Source organism: Syngnathus scovelli, chromosome 13 (assembly GCF_024217435.2).
Source record: "Syngnathus scovelli strain Florida chromosome 13, RoL_Ssco_1.2, whole genome shotgun sequence".
NCBI classification, from domain to species: domain Eukaryota; kingdom Metazoa; phylum Chordata; class Actinopteri; order Syngnathiformes; family Syngnathidae; genus Syngnathus; species Syngnathus scovelli.
Window position 1 is genome coordinate 15,326,671 of NC_090859.1, and position 16,743 is coordinate 15,343,413.

The window sequence follows — 16,743 nt, forward strand, 5'->3', positions numbered from 1 at the left end:
CAGGCAGCCTTTTTCAAATCGCTTTTATTAACCATCACCACAAAAAGCCGGCCCGCCGAGTGCAACGTGACAGCTGGGCCATGGGCGCCGGCCGGATGAAGGAGTCAGTATAAATGCGGGGCGTGGCCCTTTCACTTGCTGCCGGCGGCGCTGAGCTCAAAGCACCCCCTCTGGTGGAACTGCATGTCGCGGATGCGGCGCACCGACTGGATCTGAGGCTGGATGGCCGAGAAGTCGTTGCAGTGCCGGTAGTCGCCGCTCTCCAGCAGGTACTGGTAGCCTCGGTAGCCGGGGTACTGGTAGCCCACCCACCTGCGGACCCAGCCAGCGTTCATCCGGCGTTCCTCCGGCCTTCAGCCGCCCTTCAGCCGCCCTTCAGCCGCCCTTCAGCCACCTTCCCCTCCGACAAATGCTCCCAGCCCGAGCGCCTCGACGCAGATGGCAACCGGAATGTATCGGTGGCAGACTAGCGCTAAGCTGTACTGTACTTACGCTCCGCCCGGGACCTTCACGCTGCCCACCCGGTCGCAGAAGCCGTGCGCCCACAGGGTGGGAACGTCGTCTTCCTGGATCTCCATCTTGTTGCCCTTGAAGTCAGAGAGCTCATGCAGGCAGATTTTGTGCTCCAAGCTGTCCTGTCAACATTAGCACCAGCGCTAAGTCAATGTCCTTTCAATCACCGCTATTCCAATGGTCGCTGCCATTTGAGTCGAGCCGCCTCGTTGAACTCGTATTGCAATTAGCGATAGCTTTGATCACTCTCGACACGCACAACGTCGGACTGCAGGCGAGCACACGTTCCTCACTGTCGGTAGTAGCGTCGTGACGCTCGTTTAGTTCTCCACGCCCCAATCACGACAAGGGCAACGAACCCTCTCGAGCCCGTGGAAATATGCTGACCGTGCGTACCATGTGGATGGGCCGGAGCGATGTGAGGCAATCGCTGCGGTACGAGTTGCTCCAGGTGTCCCAGCGAGGATACTCTCCCTTCTCCAGGATGAACATCTCCCCACGGAGGTTGGTCTGCTCGAAGGCAACAAAGCTGGAAGAATGGGGGGCAGCGGGGATGGATGCCAAGTGGCGGCCGGAAAGGTCGAGGAAGAGGAATGAGCGGCGAAACGTAACGTCGGCAGATGTGCGGATCTTACGGGCCGCTGTCCACAATGATGCTGCGCACTCGCTCCAGGCCTCGCTCGCAAATGTTCAAGCACTCGCTCTGAAGCTCCAGCGAGCGGCCCTGGAAGTTCTCCTGGTCAAACAGCGTCAACTGCAAGACAAAATGCCAAACTTGGCCGTGCTTACTGGCTATAGCGTCAAGCCGGCTCATTTAGTTCACGCGATGGGCTCGTGCTAACTGCTCGTCCGACTCACTTTGAAGGTTCCCTGGCTGGGCCCGCCAGTTTTGGAGACCTTGCTAGAGGGGGCCGGTGCACCTCCCTTGTTCTTGGCGTCGGCGCCTTGGCTGGAAGCGGACTTGGCGGTCTGAGACATGGCGAGCGGGGCGCTGGGAGGGAGGAGTGAATCGAGGCTTATTCAAATTCAAGAGGGATGGGGTTCAAAAGAGAAAATATACACAGGGGATATAAAAACAGATCAGGAGAAAATCGGGATTAAACTACATCATGAGAGGAGGGATAGATATACCACGTCAAAATCCATGACTGTCGTGATTTCAATCCATTTTATGGGTGGGTGGGGGGGGGGGAAACAAGCAGGACGTTGGGCTGGGGGGAACAGAGAATTTGCAAGCTGAGGTCCAACTGTGGATGGATGCTGTAGGAACTTTGGTCAGGTGGGGCGCTTAGGGGCGGGGCTTGAATAAACTCTTGTCAAATTTTCACATAAGGCCAGCAGGCGTGGAGCCGACCTCCTCCACCACCCCGCCATTAACGGGGAACCACAACGACGTAGACGTTTTGCTAGTTTTCTATTTTTTTTGCGCAGTTACATTTTCCATCCAATCGATTTTGCTGCGCGGGTGCGTCTTCTTACCTGCGTGTGGCGTCGAAGCGGTCTCGCCGGCGTCGTTCACGTTTGACACAGCGGCGCCGCTTTTATAGGCTGGCAAAGGCCGAGGGCCCGCAGAAAGAAAACGCCGCGTCATCACACAGTTGGGCCGGGTCGCGGCAAGCCCTGGAAGCCCAGCCCCCATGTGAGGAAAGCGCTGATGCTGTTGTTTTGACAGACAGGGAAAGAATGTATAGGGGTTAGGGTTAGTCGGGTGTCGCTGCGGGTGGGGGCACAATGAGGTCATCGCTCCGTCAGCCGTTTGTTTCCCCCCAAAGAAACTCCACACGGCGTTTTGCATTTTCAATGGCATTTGTTTTCTTTCAAATGAGTGACAGGAAAGCCAAAAGCTGTGTCCTGTTTTGGTTCTCTTCTACACTTGAGTGTTTTTTGGGGCCTCCTTCTTCTAAAATAGCAAAAGAAAGACAAGTTCAACTGCGCTAGATTTGCGCCGAGAACGGAAATAGGGCCCCCCGTTTAGCATAGCGAAAAGGGTCATTTTCTCCTCTCCCCAGACTGGCTAGCGCCTCGCCTCGCCTCGCCCGCTAACGACGACAGTAGTATGCGCCGGTGGCCTGCTAATTCCCGAGCGCTACTTGCTAGCTAGCATGATCATATAGTGTTAGCGTGCGCAGGTGGCAGCGTGCTCCTGACGCCTCTGTTCTTCTTGAGCGTTCTTCCTGGCTCACGAGGCCGTTTCTTTGGCGCGTACTCGGTCCGGCGGCACCTTTGTGCCACACAATAAACGTGAGCTGAGGTCGGGCCGGCCTGGTTGGGATGTGGCGAAGCGGTCCTATCACGTGGCCGGCGCCTTGGCTCACACACAAAAGTAGGAGCCAGTGGCCGCTCTTCTTGCTGAGCGGGGCCTTTTGCGGTGGCCCCCTGCCAGGGAAGGCTTTAAAAGGGCGGGGGGCCCCCCGGCTCCTCTCATTCGCCCTCATCGGCAGCAAAGAGCATCCGCCGCAAGGTGAGTCCTGGCTCGTTTGTGCGAGTGTGAGCGAGTGGAAGCCAGTGGAAGCCAGTGGAAGCGAGCCACGCTCGCTTCCGTCCCATGGTGTTTTCTTGAGCAAGCAGTAAGAACACGTTGCGAACAAAAAGCCAGTCGGAATCTCAGCGGCGGGATGACAAAATGACATCGCTGTAAGGCTAACCATGGCGCTCTTCCTCACAGCTACAACATGACGCACCATTGCACCAAATTCTCCGGCCACTGGAAGGTGAGTGCGCCGCATATCGAACAAATCACGTGACGGGGCGGATGTGGCCCGCGAGTCGGACACCTGCGAGCGAGGTGGTTATCGCAAAATGACGTTTTGGGGGCAACAAGTCGTAAGTCACAAACGGATGCAAAATGATGATGACAATGCGGCAGATCATCGTGTTCGACGAGGAATGCTTCCAGGGCCGGCGCCACGAGTTCACGTCAGAGTGCGCCAACGTGATGGAGTTGGGCTTCGAGACGGTGCGCTCGCTGCGCGTGGAGAGCGGCGCGTGAGTGCGCACAACACACGGCCGCCGCCGCAGTGGCAGGCAGGCTGGCAGGCAGGCAGGCAGGCTGGCAGGCAGGCACGCGCTGACCGTTTGCTCTCTTTGCAGCTGGGTGGGCTACGAGCACGCCTCCTTCCAGGGCCAGCAGTTGGTCCTGGAGCGCGGCGAGTACCCCCAGAGCGACGCATTTGGGGGCAGCAACGCCTACCGCATCGAGAGGTTGACCTCCTTCAGGCCCGTCGCCTGCGCGGTGAGTGCCGCCGCCGTAAAAGCGGGCCACTCGCCCGCCTGCCCGCCCGCCCGCCGCAAAGGCCCGGCTTGAGTGCGCCTGGTTTCTGTCCGGCAGAACCACCGAGAGTGCCGCATGACCATCTTTGAGCGTGAGAATTTCCTGGCTCGGAAGGGCGAGCTGAGCGACGACTACCCCTCCCTGCAGGCCATGGGCTGGTGCAACAACGAAGTGGGCTCCCTCAAGGTCCAGTCTGGAGCGTGAGTAAAAAAAGAAATGAAGTGAGATTCAAACGAAAGAGTGTGTGCGTGCGTGCGTGCGTGCGTGCGCAGGTGGAACAGGTAGTCACGTTGTGGGCTCCGCTACAAACACAAGTACTGTCAACGTTCTGTACTCGAGGTAGCCAAAGCCGTCCTCGGGTCACACCAACTTCTTGCGCTCGCTGCCTTGTGTCGCCAGCTTCGTGTGCTACCAGTACCCCGGTTACCGTGGTTACCAGTACGTTATGGAGTGCGACCGCCACTGCGGCGAATACAAGCACTTCAAGGAGTTCGGCTCGCACTGCCAGACGCCTCAGATCCAGTCCATCAGGCGCATCCAGCAGTAGAGGCCCGCTCGATCCGGCCTGGCTCGGCTCGGCTCGGCCCGGCTCGGCTCGGCCGGCTGCCCCTCCCCTCCCCTCCCTCCACCACAATAAAGCGTCCTTCCTAAACATGCCTGCGCTCCTCTCGTGTCGTCCTTCGCGGGGGCTGGAGGGCGCTCCATCCCGGCCGCGGCTGCTGTCGCCGTCGCTCAGGGCTAGCTTACTTTGGAGGAGGATGGAATCCTCCGATTGGCCGGCAAACTCACAAGCGTCGGTCCGCGCTTATTCTTTTGTGGCCCGTGTTCCACAAACGCCAAACACGTGGGGGGCGGGGCGGGCGGGGGGGTTGTCACATTGATCGATGAGGAGCGCTCGCTCGCTCGCACAAAACTGCTGGACCAGAAGCCGTCCTAAAGTGTAAGAACTCCTTTTGTACATTTTTTTACGATGGATGCACTCCAAATGTGTACTATCTTTGTTCTGCTCGTCACTTCAAAAGCAGCCCCAGAATCATTAGTCCTACTCACGTTGCAGTGGAGGGCAGCTCCCGAGCCATGTCTGCCATCTAGCGGCGGGTGAATGAATGAATCTAGTCAACCCCTGCATCCTGGCTGACATATTCATTTCCCCGTCTCTCTTTTTTAAATATTTTCTCGGAACTTTTTTTTTCGGGATTTGTTACCAGATGACCATTTTTTTCCCCCACATGTGCAATTGTAATTTCAATACTACTTATTTCATTTAGTCGACGGAATATGCGAACCCGTATGAAAAAATGGTCCGTGCTGGTGAGAAGGAAAAGTCCCACTTGATGTATTCAAGAAAAAAATAAAGAATCAAAATGAGCCACGCTCGAGGACCTGAAAACTGGTTCCTCCTGTCTTTTATTTGTTTCTCGGTGCTGTTCCCAGTATTTCGCTTTCCCTATTGACTTTCCCGTTTCAACGAGTCACCTTTAAACTGGGAAGGGAACAGGAACCAGTGTCTCCATTGTTTTTGTATTTTGACCAAAAAGGATGCACACGCTCGAAAATGACGTCATCAGTAGTCTCTTGCACTTGTTCGTCATGAAAGTATTAAGGTGAATTTAACGTGTGTGTCTGATGACCCCCCCCCCCCCCCCACACACACACACACACGCACGCAACGCACGCAACGCAAGTCCCATTTAACACTAAAAGGTTTTCTACCGAAGCGAACACGGATCCGGCTCCGTCGGATGAGCCACTCCGTGTTTTGTCGTCCTCTTCCGCCGCAGTGGGAGGAAGTGAAGCCACCAGAAACGGCTGCAGCAGCAGCAGCCGCCGCCGCCGCGCCATCGAACGAAAATCGACCAAAACACGCAGGATAGCAGCCGTTGCCACTGCCGCCGTGACATGTTCGCTACCGGGCAGCGACCAGCGTCTGCTTGGTGAGCCCGACGGATAAAACCGAATCCCAGCCACGGAACCTGAGCCGGACAGAGGCGCCCCCAGCTCGGCCAGCCGTTCGGAAGGAGTCGCGCGCGGGGAGCTGGCGGAGCACGAAGCCCCCCACCCCTATACTTCCCTGCCGTGTGTCGGTCGGGACGCGGCCGCCCAAAGCCCCGGTGGTCTCCCAGGTGCCCTCCGCCCTTTGCTCTTTTTTTTAAAATTCTTATTCTTCTCGCCGCCATTTGCGTCGCGGAGGCAGGCAAAGTTGAGCAAGTAAAGTGCAGCCCCTCGTCGCCCCTGAAGCTCCCCAAAGCGCTATGGGAGCTGTCTGGCCCCGTTGACGTCGCTTGGGACGCCCGTGCGTTTTGCACGACGCCCGATTCCCCCCCAAACCTAACACACACGTCGAGCTGCCTGCCTGACTGCCAGCCTGCCTGCCTGCCTGCCTACCTGCCTGCCTGCTCGCCTGCCGGGTAGCCCGCTGGCCTAGCGTGTTAGCTCCGCGGCAAGCTTTTTTTCACTGGGAATCTTTATTGACAAATTGTGCTCAGCACGCGACGCTGTCGAGGCGACGGCGCCTTAGCATCCTGGCTAGCCCCGATGCTAAGGCAACATCGCCGTCGTAACGTTTAACTTCCTGGCTAGCCGCGTGCTAACGAGCTCTGTTTAGCATCCTGACGCGAGCTCGCAAGGAGGACGAGGCTCGTTACGCGGCCCGGGAGGCGACGTCGGTGCGGGCAGGACTGACTGACGGACTGACGGACTGACTGACGGACGGACTGACTGACTGACTGACTGACTGACTGACTGACTGTTTGTGGAATGCAAACGAGGCTCCCTCGCGCGTGTTTACTCGCTGGGGGGCATTTGCTTTACGACGAGAATCTTTTCTATTTTTTCCTTTTTTTGGGGGGGTTGCTTTAAAGGCGCAACAGCTGGCGGATCTTTTCAGCTTCTCGACCGGAGCAAACGCGCACCGTGTGAAAGCCCGCCCGCCCGCCCGCCAGCAGCTCGGCCGGCCGGCCGGCGTGGACCTTGTCTTCGGGGCTTGAAAGTGGACACATGCTGTATCGAGCCGGCAGGATCCCTCAGGGCACTTAATGGGATTACGAGATCGCCGATTGAACATTCGCTGAAGACAGCCAGCGGCATGACACGGTGAGGGAGCCGTGGACATTCGCAGGAACTCAGTCCAGCCCAACAGCAGCAACAGTAACAGCAGCAGCAGCAGCAACAACAACAACAGCCCCCCCCCCCCCCCCCCCCCCCAGATGCGGGTCCCATCTGGCGTCGGAGGAGCCCCGCGTTTGTGAACGACTGTCGAGCGAGCGTGAAGATGGCTGACCTGGAGGCTGTGCTGGCTGATGTCAGCTACTTGATGGCGATGGAGAAAAGCAAGTCGACCCCCGCCGCCAGAGCCAGCAAGAAGATCATCCTGCCCGAGCCCAGGTACGAGTCAAACTTGTCAAAGCACGTGACGGCCTGTACGCCAAGGTCATTTGCATCTTCATTGTCTTGGGGACACCAAATGAGGCACTGCACGCACAAGTGCACGTTTTAACACCACACACACACACACACACACACACACAGTCCCGCGCAGAGGCAATCTTTGTATCCCGCCCATTTCCCGGCGGCCCGGGCCGCAACTCTGGCCCGTATGTTGCTTGAGCCGCCTTCAATACATGACTGGAAATAATTTGACGGCCACCAAATTGCACCCCAAACGACAGCACATCGGGAAAGTTACCTGCCTGCCTGCCTGCGTGGCTGCCTGCCTGCCTACCTGCGTGCAGCGCCAACAGCTGGAACTTTAAACGGCGCCAAAGTCGAGCAAGTTTAGTCACGGTGAGGGGAGGGGAGGGGGGGGGGCAAAGCACACGCCGATATACGCTCCGCAAAGGAACAACCCGTATTGGACCCAGCCTGACGGCTTTGCGTGATCCGAGGCTTCCTGGCAACAAAATAGCAGGATGCCTTGCTTGCTTGCTTCCTTGCTTGCTTGCTTCCTCCATCCCTCTCTTTCTTCCTCGCTTCCTTGCTTGCTTCGTTGTCCCCTCCCTCTTGTACTTTCTTGCCTTCTTCCTTGCTTCCTCCATCCCTCTCTTTCTTCCTTGTTTGCTTCGTTGTTCCCTCCCTCCCTCTCGTTCTTTCTTGCTTGCTTGCTTCCGCCATCCTTCTCTTTCTTCCTTCCTTTCTTGCATCTCTCTCTCTTCCTCTGTAACTTTGAGCCAATCACGTGCAACAGGTCGCCGGTGTGCTCATGGAATGGCGTCATAAGGATTAGCCGCACGGCGGGCGCTAATCGCCCGAGAGCGCCCGCGCCGAGGTTATTCTCGGCACCCGCGCGCGCGATGGTCTTTTCCTCCGATTCCTGCACTTGAAGAGTTCTTCGTTTCCAACGGCGACCCAAAAAAGGGCCCCGTCCCATCAAACGGAGGCCCACCGATTTGTCGAGCAGCAAATGAACGGCCACGTCTACCTGAACCAAGAAGAAGGCTTTCAGAAAGGAGCACCCGCGGGCAAAGGGACGCCGCTGATTGTTTTCCACGGCCTTCTCGTGGGCGGGCGGGCGGGCGGGCGGGCCGACGCTAGCGGCCAGCGTCATGTGTTTGACGTGTCAATATTGAAAGGCGCGTTTGCACAGCGACCGGTCCGGGCGCCTCTGGCCTGTTGACGCTCGGCACGAGTCGAGCCGCTCGCTGTTTGTCTTTCTTTCTTCAACGACTTTGGGGCCGGCCGCCATTTTGCGCTATGACTTCCGGCGCCCGCCGGCGGATGATGGCAATGAGGAAGAAAGACGGCGACAGCGATGACGACGGCTCGTTTGGCTTCCGCTGTGTCGTCGCGTGACCGCTCGGTGGCCTGTCAATCAAAGGGGGGGGCCTGCCGTTGCCGTGGCGACTATCTCTAAAGAGGAAGTTTGTGTGTTCATCCAGAAAATGCAGACAATAACAATGTTTCCTATTGTCAGCTAAAAGGGGCCGGGCCGTTTTGTCAATGTTCCGAGCCATTTTGGTCACAGTCGGCCGGCCGGCCGGCCAGCCGCGGGTCCCGTCTGTCCCGCTCGATGGCGACTGAAACGCGCTTCCCTTTTGTGTCCTCAGCATCCGCAGCGTGATGCAGAAATATCTGGAGGAGCGTGACGAGCTCACCTTTGACAAGATCTTCAACCAGAAGATTGGTGAGTGCCCCTGGCGGCCTTGCTTTTCCGCTTTTGTAACCAGCCGTGTCACGTTACGCAAGGGGAAGTTGAACGTTTGCCGCCGAGAAGGAGGAAAACATTGCCGCCGCTGCTCGGGGCTGCTTGCTGTACAGTCCGCCGCCGCCGCCAGCCAGCCAGCCAGCCGCCAGCCCGCTCGCTCGCTCACTGCCTGACGACGTACCCTTCGACCGCATCGTGAATGGAATTCGCGGCCATTTGCAAACAATTGATTTGAGTGCGGAAGAAATATATTTTGGAAGTAGTGGGAGAGCTACGCGCCGCTACGTCCGTGCCGTGCGTGCCGCCATCTTGGAATCTTTTCATGTTGCGCTAGTGTGTCTGTCTTTCTGTGCATTTTCTTCTTTATCTTTCTGTGCCCCCCCCCCCCCATCCTTGTTGTTCTTGTTCTCAGTCTGCCTTGGCGTCCCCCCTCTCCGTCTGTCGGACTTGTGGAATGGATGATGGAGAGTCGTGGGTTGCCAGGCAACTGCGGTTGCCACGGCGACGGCACCGTAGAAGAACGCGTGCGCGCGTGTCTTAACTGGTCGATGGGGAGAAATGAAATTGACGGAAAGAGAAATAAAGCCATGAGGAAAAGGGAGCGGCGGGAAACGGGCGTTAGGTGTCAAGTCGTTCCCGCCGGGCGCCGGCCACACCTCCGGCAACAAGGCGCAATTTGCGGACTCTCGATTGGGCCAGAGCGCTCGCTCGGTCGCTCACACCAAATGTTGCGTTGGGCTATTTCCGCATGCGAGCCAACGCGTCGCGTCCTCTTTTGGCAGCGGCACATCTATTTTTTGCCGGCCATCTTTTTTGATTAGCCCCGCCCCCTGTGCGCTCACCCATTCGGAGCGCAGCGAGTGCGCGTGCGTGTCTTGTCTTATTTTGGCTTTTGATGCGAGTGTGTGTGTTTTATCTTGTCATGCTTTGCCATTGCATTTGTCTGCTTTTCGCCACCTGTGTGTGTGTGTGTGTGTGTGTGTGTGTGTGTGTGTGTGTGTGTGTGTGTGTGTGTGTGTGTGCTTGTGTGTGTGTGTGTGTGTGTGTGTGTGTGTGCGCGCGCGCGTGCTTTTGTTTGTGCGGGCCGACGCGTGTCCGCTGGCCGTCTTAATGCCTCGGGCGGGCCAGCTGTCACTCAGGTGGATTGACCGTGTCACGTGACTTGTCGGCAGGCTTCCTGCTCTTCAAGGACTTTTGCACCAACGAGATCGACGAGGCCGTCCCGCAGCTCAAGTTCTACGAGGAAGTCAGTCTCTGTCGCGCTCTGGTTTTGGGTGGGTGGCCCCCCCGGCGCTGACCCGCCTGCCGTCCCTGTTCTGCTCTCTCTCGCAGATCAAAGAGTACGAGAAGCTGGACTCGGAGGAGGAAAGACTCAGTCGCAGTCGTCAGATCTACGACGGCTACATCATGAAGGAGCTGCTGTCGTGTTCGCACGTGAGGACCCGCCCGCTGGTAGAGCCGCCCTCTGGTAGAGCTGCTCGGGGGCCCCGGCTGACACTTGGGCTTTTGCTTTCCCTCTCAGCCTTTCTCCAAAAAAGCCGTGGACCACGTCCAGAGTCATCTGGCCAAGAAGCTGGTCCCCCCCGCCCTTTTCCAGGTAGGCCACACACCTTCTTTCACCCGGGGGGCTTGAGGCTAACTTGTGTCCGACAGCCCTACATCGTGGAGATTTGCGACAGCCTGCGGGGGAGCATCTTCCTCAAGTTCATCGAGAGGTGAGAGAGAGAGAGAGAGCCCCGCCGGCCGCCATATCTCCCTCCGTTCTCGCTCACCCCCTCCTTCCTCCTCCTCCTCCTCCTTCCTCCTCCTCTCGTCCGCAGCGACAAGTTCACCAGATTTTGCCAGTGGAAGAACGTGGAGCTCAACATCCACGTGAGTAGCGCATGTGGACTCGCTGGCAGGGAGGGGAGGGGAGGGGAGCGGCCACGCCGGGCCACGCCGAGCCACGTCGGGCCACGTCAACAGCCCCTCCCTCCTGTGTGTTGCGCACGTCCGAGTCAAGCGCCACATCTGGCCTTTCTGGTGTCTTTTGTCGGCAGCTGACAATGAACGACTTCAGCGTCCACCGCATCATCGGCCGCGGCGGCTTCGGCGAAGTGTACGGATGCAGGAAGGCCGACACGGGAAAGATGTGAGCCTGGCTGGGTCGGCCGCAACGGCCGCTCTTGTTACACGTGGGTCGCGCCTTCTGCCGTGACGCGCTTTGTTTCTCCTGACGCAGGTACGCCATGAAGTGTCTGGATAAGAAGCGCATCAAGATGAAGCAGGGCGAGACGCTGGCGCTCAACGAGAGGATCATGCTGTCGCTCGTCAGCACGGGGGTGAGGCGCGCCGGGGGGCGGGGCCCACGGGGGCGGGGCTAACCTGCGCCTTCTCGCCAGGACTGCCCGTTCATCGTGTGCATGACGTACGCCTTCCACACGCCCGACAAGCTCTGCTTCATCCTGGACCTCATGAACGGTAAGCGCGGCAACATCGCCAAAGTCGCCCGCCCCCCCGCTCGCTCGCTCGCTCGGCCGCCGCGTTGAACCCGGTCTGCGCTCGGCGGTGGCAGGCGGCGACCTGCACTACCACCTGTCGCAGCACGGCGTCTTCAGCGAGAAGGAAATGCGCTTCTACGCCGCCGAGATCATCCTGGGCCTGGAGCACATGCACAACCGCTTTGTGGTCTACAGGGACCTGAAGGTAGGCCCCGCCCGCCCGCCCGCAAACGCGCCCGCCCGACGGCCCACCCACGCCTCTGTCCCGCAGCCCGCCAACATCCTGCTGGACGAGCACGGTCACGTCCGCATCTCCGACCTGGGCCTTGCCTGCGACTTCTCCAAGAAGAAACCGCACGCCAGCGTGTAAGTGGGGGCGGAGGGAAGGCCAGGTGGCACGTGCGTGCGCGCTAAGCTTGGGCCCGTTGCAGGGGCACCCACGGCTACATGGCCCCCGAGGTTCTGCAGAAGGGGACGGCGTACGACAGCAGTGCCGATTGGTTCTCGCTGGGCTGCATGCTCTTCAAGCTGCTTCGAGGGTAAGTCCGTCCAGAAGAAGACAAACAAATTGGAGCGTTGGCCGTCTGCACGGGAGTGAAACTTTTTATCCAGAGTGTCACATGGCACCTCAGGTGGCACCTCAGCTGGCACCTCAGGTGGCACCTCACGTGGCACCTCAGGGGCACCTCACGTGGCACCTCAGGTGGCACCTCACGTGGCACCTCACGTAGCACCTCACGTGGCTCTGAGCCTTGCCTTGCCTTGCCTTGCCTTGCCGCCATCTCCGTTGTGGCGTCTTTTCGACTTTGATGTGCGCGTGTGTGTCCTCAGGCACAGCCCGTTCAGGCAGCACAAGACCAAAGACAAACACGAGATTGACAGGATGACGCTGACCATGGTAAGAGAAACTGCGGCGAGCTGAACTTGAGCTGTGGCTCTTCATGTCGCTCCTCTCCCGCCCGCATCAGAACGTGGAGCTCCCCGACTCGTTCACCGCGGAACTGAAGGAACTCCTGGAAGGGCTCCTGCAGCGCGACGTTTCCAAGAGGCTGGGCTGCCAGGGACGAGGGTAAGCCCAATCTTCATGTCTGCTCGCCAGCTCAGTCACGCTCACCCACCGCACGCTGTCCATCAGAGCTACGGAGGTCAAGGGACATCCCTTCTTCAAAGGCCTGGACTGGCAGCAGGTCTACCTGCAGAAGGTACGCACGCACGCACGCACGCACGCACACGGCAGGCCCCCTCGGCCTTCGCGCGCTCAACCGCAATGCGTGTGCGCGCAGTACTCGCCGCCGCTCATCCCGCCCAGAGGGGAAGTCAACGCCGCCGACGCCTTCGACATCGGCTCCTTTGACGAGGAGGACACCAAGGGCATCAAGGTGAATGGGAAGCACGCGCCCGCTAACACAAACAAACAAACAAGCAAACAAACAAACAAACAAACAAACAAACAAACAAACAAACAAACAAACAAACAAACAAACAAACAAACAAACAAACAAACAAACGCACGCAGGCACACCGAACAGAGAAAGAAAGTCAGAGCATCATTTGCACGACAAAAAACGAGTGAGTCTTTGGCGCGTGCGCCTTTGTGTCATCAGCTGCTGGACTCCGACCAGGATCTGTACAAGAACTTCCCGCTGGTGATTTCCGAGCGTTGGCAACAGGAAGTGGCCGAGACGGTCTACGACGCCGTCAACTCGGACACGGACAAGAACGAGGCCCGCAAGAGGGCCAAGAACAAGCAGCTGGGACACGAGGAAGGTCAGGACCCGGCCGGCGCCGACACAAACCGCCGGAACTAACGGATGACCTGCCCTTCTCTCGCCGCAGACTACGCGCTGGGCAAGGATTGCATCATGCACGGCTACATGCTGAAGTTGGGCAACCCCTTCCTCACGCAGTGGCAGAGGCGCTACTTTTATCTCTTCCCCAACCGCGTGGAGTGGCGGGGAGAGGGGGAGTCACGGGTGAGTCGCCGCCGCATGCCGCTCACGGACGACGTCTGTGCTGTGCTGTGCGCGAGTGCAGACGCTCTCACTGTCTGTGTGTGTGCGTGTGTTTGTGTGTGTGTGTGTGTGTGTGCGTGTGTGTGTTGAACACGCAAAGGAAACATGGCTGGCCAAACACTTGACGCAGCTCAAAGACTCGGTGAGTGTTGTAGGCTTGTAGACTCCAGCCCTTGCAACGCCCCGGCCTTGCCGGCCACGCCCCGGCCTTGCCGGGCACGCCCCAGCCTTGCCGGCCAGGCCCCGGCCTTGCCGGCCAGGCCCCGGCCTTGCCGGCCAGGCCCCGGCCTTGCCGGCCACGCCCCGGCCTTGCCGGCCACGCCCCGGCCTTGCCGTCCACGCCCCGCCCGCCTCCCCATGCTGCCGCTAGCGCAAGAGCTGCCTGTCGTGGCGTGGCGCCTTTGACCTTCTCCAAGTCAGACTTGGACTCTGAGCCTTGACATCTCGCTCAAAGTGAGCTCAACGAGAGGGCTGAGCCAGCCGCTCCTTCCGAGAGCGGCGTAGCCAGCGCTCGGGTCCCAAAACGCCCTCGACAAGTCTCCAGTTATCGGGCGTCTGCCGCTTCCGCTGCGTTTGAGCGGCTACAATCTTAGCGTGTGGCTAGGCTCGACTTCGCCCGCCTGGCACCTGCGCCGCCGGCCGCGCTTTATGCCAGCTGCCGTGTGATCGATCACGTGACCGACGGGCTGTTTTTGCCCTCCCAGCAAAACCTTCTGACCATGGAGCAAATCCTCTCGGTGGAGGAGACGCAGATTAAAGACAAGAAGTGCATCCTGCTGCGCATTAAAGGAGGGAAGCAGTTTGTGCTGCAGTGTGAGGTAACGCACACGCATGCACGCACTCACACACACACACACATTTCAGCTCGGACTACGTACGTACGTACGTGCTCACGCACGCGTTCACGCACGCGTTCACGCCGATATGCATAGAAATGCGCGCGCGCACCCAAAGCGGCATGTGTTGGCGAGCGCCCAGACTGAGACGTGTGTCGGCCGCAGAGCGACCCCGAGTTGGTGCAGTGGAAGAAGGAGCTGACGGAGGCGTTCAGCGAAGCTCAGAAGTTGCTGCGCCGCGCGCCCAAGGTCATCGGCAAGAGTCGCACCGGCGGAGTGGTGGAACTCTCCAAACCCCCCCTCACGCACCGCAACAGCAACGGCCTGTGAACACACACACACACACACACACACACATGCACTCACACACTCACTCACACACACACACACACTAGCTCATTTTTCCCGCCGGTTGTGGAGCGGAAGCAGCATGTGAAGAACTTTGCATGAAGCCCCACCCCCTCAGCGGGACACCCGTGACACCCCCACATCCCCGCCCACCCATCATTGAAGCAAAGACCGCAGGGGGCATCGCACCCCTCCCCCCGCCCGGCCCCGCCCTCCCGTCTCTCTCCGTGTATTCCAAGTGCATCAAGTGCCAACTCTTACACACGGGGCGGGTGGAACATTCCGCTGCGGGAAGCAGGAAGTGGATGGACTGGAGAGCTTTCACTGCAGCCTCTCGCTATACAAACTGATACTTGTATATTTGTCGTCAGTGTTTGCATCAACAGCTGTGTGGGGAGAGGGAAGAAGGGGGGGGGGGGGGGGGGGGCCTGCTGGCTGGCTGGCTGGCTGGCTGGCTGGCTGGCTGGCTGGCTGGCTGGCTGGCTGGCTGGCTGGCTGGCTGGCTGGCTGGCTGGGACAGGAAGTAGTCACAAGTAGTAGACCACAGCAGCGCCGTTTGCCCTCCAAAAAAGGGAAGTGAGCTCTGAAAGGCGGCGAGCGGAGTCTACCCTAGGGACGCTCAGCGCAAGCCAGCCACGTTAGCATCCTAGCCAATGCAAAGAAACCCCCGAGAGCTTGTCGCTCTTCGTCCGATGCTTCGCCGACAATGTCCTAGAATGTTGCACAACATGCGTGTCTTACCAGAAGGTAAGAGAGCATTCCGGTGTCGAGTAGGGTACCTGCACCTCGGAGGTGTGCGGTGCGACAAAAGAGGTCCGTCCCGTGACCATTGGGTGCGGAGGGCCCAAACATTCCGACGTGTACTCCGATGTCCTGAGACATTCTCCCGGAATGTTCTCCCACCTCGCCGTAGCGCGGTCAAAGGCCATCGAAAGCTCCGAATGAACGTTTTGCAACGACAGCGGCCGGCCGATAATATATGCACGTCCGTACGCACGCCGCCATCTCCATCAGCAAATATTCCGCAATGTCGTCGTCGTCGTGCGTTGTCCAGCATCCTAAAACATCCGAGATGTCGTCGTCAAATGTTGTGGCGGAGTCCAAAATAAAGAGTCTGGAATGATGTGCAGCATTCTAGAATGTTTTTTTTTTTTTTTTTCACAACAACCTCGGAAGGACATTGGAGTCGTACAATCTGTTAATATTCCGCAATCCGAACGCAAACAAGACCGCCTGTCGCGTGAGTTTCAGGCTTTGGAACGCTCCAGGCTGTCCGACATTCCAGGATGAGTGTTCTACCGCATTCCAAGTCTTTCCCAATGTTCTCCGGGCTGCTCCCGTCGGCACAAGGACTTTGCGAGCGTGGTTAGCCTGACGAGTGGTTGGCTAGCACGCGCTCGCCAGCTCACCAGCTTGTTTGTTTTGTTTGTGGGTTAGGGTAGGGCGGGCGGGGCCAAGGGTGCTCGAAGGGTGCTCGAAGGGTGCTCGCCTCTCAAAGTGACTTGACTTTTGGAGCATTTGCGCGCCTTTTTCTAGCATCACCTGCTAACTCGCTACATGCTAGTCTCAATGTGCCAAACGGAGCCAGCGGGAAGCCTCGTGGCGCCGCCGACCAGATGGCGGCCTCGGGAAGCCAAACCGTGACCAATCGGGCGCCATCGGCGCCACCTTGACGCTGTCCGGACGTTGCGGGAGCACAGCGACAAAATTCAAGCTTAACTAAATAAGACAAAAAGAAATATATGTGTATAAGAAAGCTTTGGGTTTATTTAAGAGATTTTATGTAGGAAAAAAGCTGAGAAAATCGGGGGAATTTTATTGTGATTTTTCTTTCAGATGTTTGTGGTGATCAATCTTGCACATAAAGACTTTCAGAACAAAAGCCTCCTGCGCCCTTTTTATTAGAGACAGAGTTCGATTGTTGGCCCCCGCCACTTCATTGGTTAGTCCCCGCCAGTTTATCAGGAGTTTTCGAACCGGTTCTGTCTGGGATGGGATACGACACACGCGTGTCGTGTCGCTTGTCAAGCGCTGAAGTGAACGTAATCGAATGACAGCTCATCTTTTATCTATGAACCATGTTGTCAATCGGATAATAATGGCTCATGAGCAGCAGTGCGCGTGCGCGTGAGAAGCGGGCCGC

General features: G+C 58.3%; 3 protein-coding genes across 8 annotated transcripts; 2 read left to right on the plus strand and 1 right to left on the minus strand.

Annotated features, from left to right (window-relative positions):
- Positions 1 to 6: 6 nt before the first annotated feature.
- Positions 7 to 2,735, minus strand: crybb1 (crystallin, beta B1). The gene is made up of 6 exons (XM_049737616.2): positions 1,993 to 2,735; positions 1,372 to 1,504; positions 1,149 to 1,267; positions 910 to 1,042; positions 493 to 635; positions 7 to 312 (listed from the first exon to the last, which is right to left on the minus strand). Exons 2-6 carry the CDS (start codon positions 1,489 to 1,491, stop codon positions 132 to 134), a joined length of 696 nt encoding a protein of 231 aa, XP_049593573.1. The 5' UTR covers positions 1,492 to 1,504; positions 1,993 to 2,735; the 3' UTR covers positions 7 to 131.
- A 115-nt stretch (positions 2,736 to 2,850) lies between these two features.
- On the plus strand, positions 2,851 to 4,440 carry cryba4 (crystallin, beta A4). 2 transcript variants are annotated; one of them, XM_049737610.2, is made up of 6 exons: positions 2,851 to 2,974; positions 3,179 to 3,224; positions 3,380 to 3,498; positions 3,604 to 3,745; positions 3,842 to 3,984; positions 4,184 to 4,440. In XM_049737610.2, exons 2-6 carry the CDS (start codon positions 3,186 to 3,188, stop codon positions 4,329 to 4,331), a joined length of 591 nt encoding a protein of 196 aa, XP_049593567.1. In that variant the 5' UTR covers positions 2,851 to 2,974; positions 3,179 to 3,185; the 3' UTR covers positions 4,332 to 4,440. The 2 variants fall into 2 exon arrangements, with proteins under 2 accessions (XP_049593567.1, XP_049593565.1); XM_049737608.1 differs by lacking the exon at positions 2,851 to 2,974 and adding an exon at positions 3,059 to 3,080.
- A 1,948-nt stretch (positions 4,441 to 6,388) lies between these two features.
- On the plus strand, positions 6,389 to 16,482 carry grk3 (G protein-coupled receptor kinase 3). 5 transcript variants are annotated; one of them, XM_049737538.1, is made up of 22 exons: positions 6,389 to 7,168; positions 8,827 to 8,903; positions 10,097 to 10,170; positions 10,257 to 10,376; positions 10,447 to 10,521; positions 10,578 to 10,639; positions 10,745 to 10,796; positions 10,964 to 11,055; positions 11,146 to 11,245; positions 11,306 to 11,384; positions 11,479 to 11,609; positions 11,676 to 11,770; positions 11,836 to 11,943; positions 12,236 to 12,302; positions 12,373 to 12,473; positions 12,540 to 12,606; positions 12,688 to 12,783; positions 13,009 to 13,171; positions 13,241 to 13,377; positions 13,517 to 13,558; positions 14,121 to 14,234; positions 14,418 to 16,482. In XM_049737538.1, the coding sequence occupies exons 1-22, from the start codon at positions 7,056 to 7,058 to the stop codon at positions 14,580 to 14,582; spliced, it is 2,130 nt and encodes a 709-aa protein (XP_049593495.1). In that variant the 5' UTR covers positions 6,389 to 7,055; the 3' UTR covers positions 14,583 to 16,482. The 5 variants fall into 5 exon arrangements, with proteins under 5 accessions (XP_049593495.1, XP_049593496.1, XP_049593497.1 ...); XM_049737539.1 differs by having other exon boundaries at positions 10,257 to 10,358; XM_049737542.2 differs by lacking the exon at positions 6,389 to 7,168 and adding an exon at positions 8,321 to 8,736 and having other exon boundaries at positions 8,769 to 8,903.
- Positions 16,483 to 16,743: the final 261 nt, after the last annotated feature.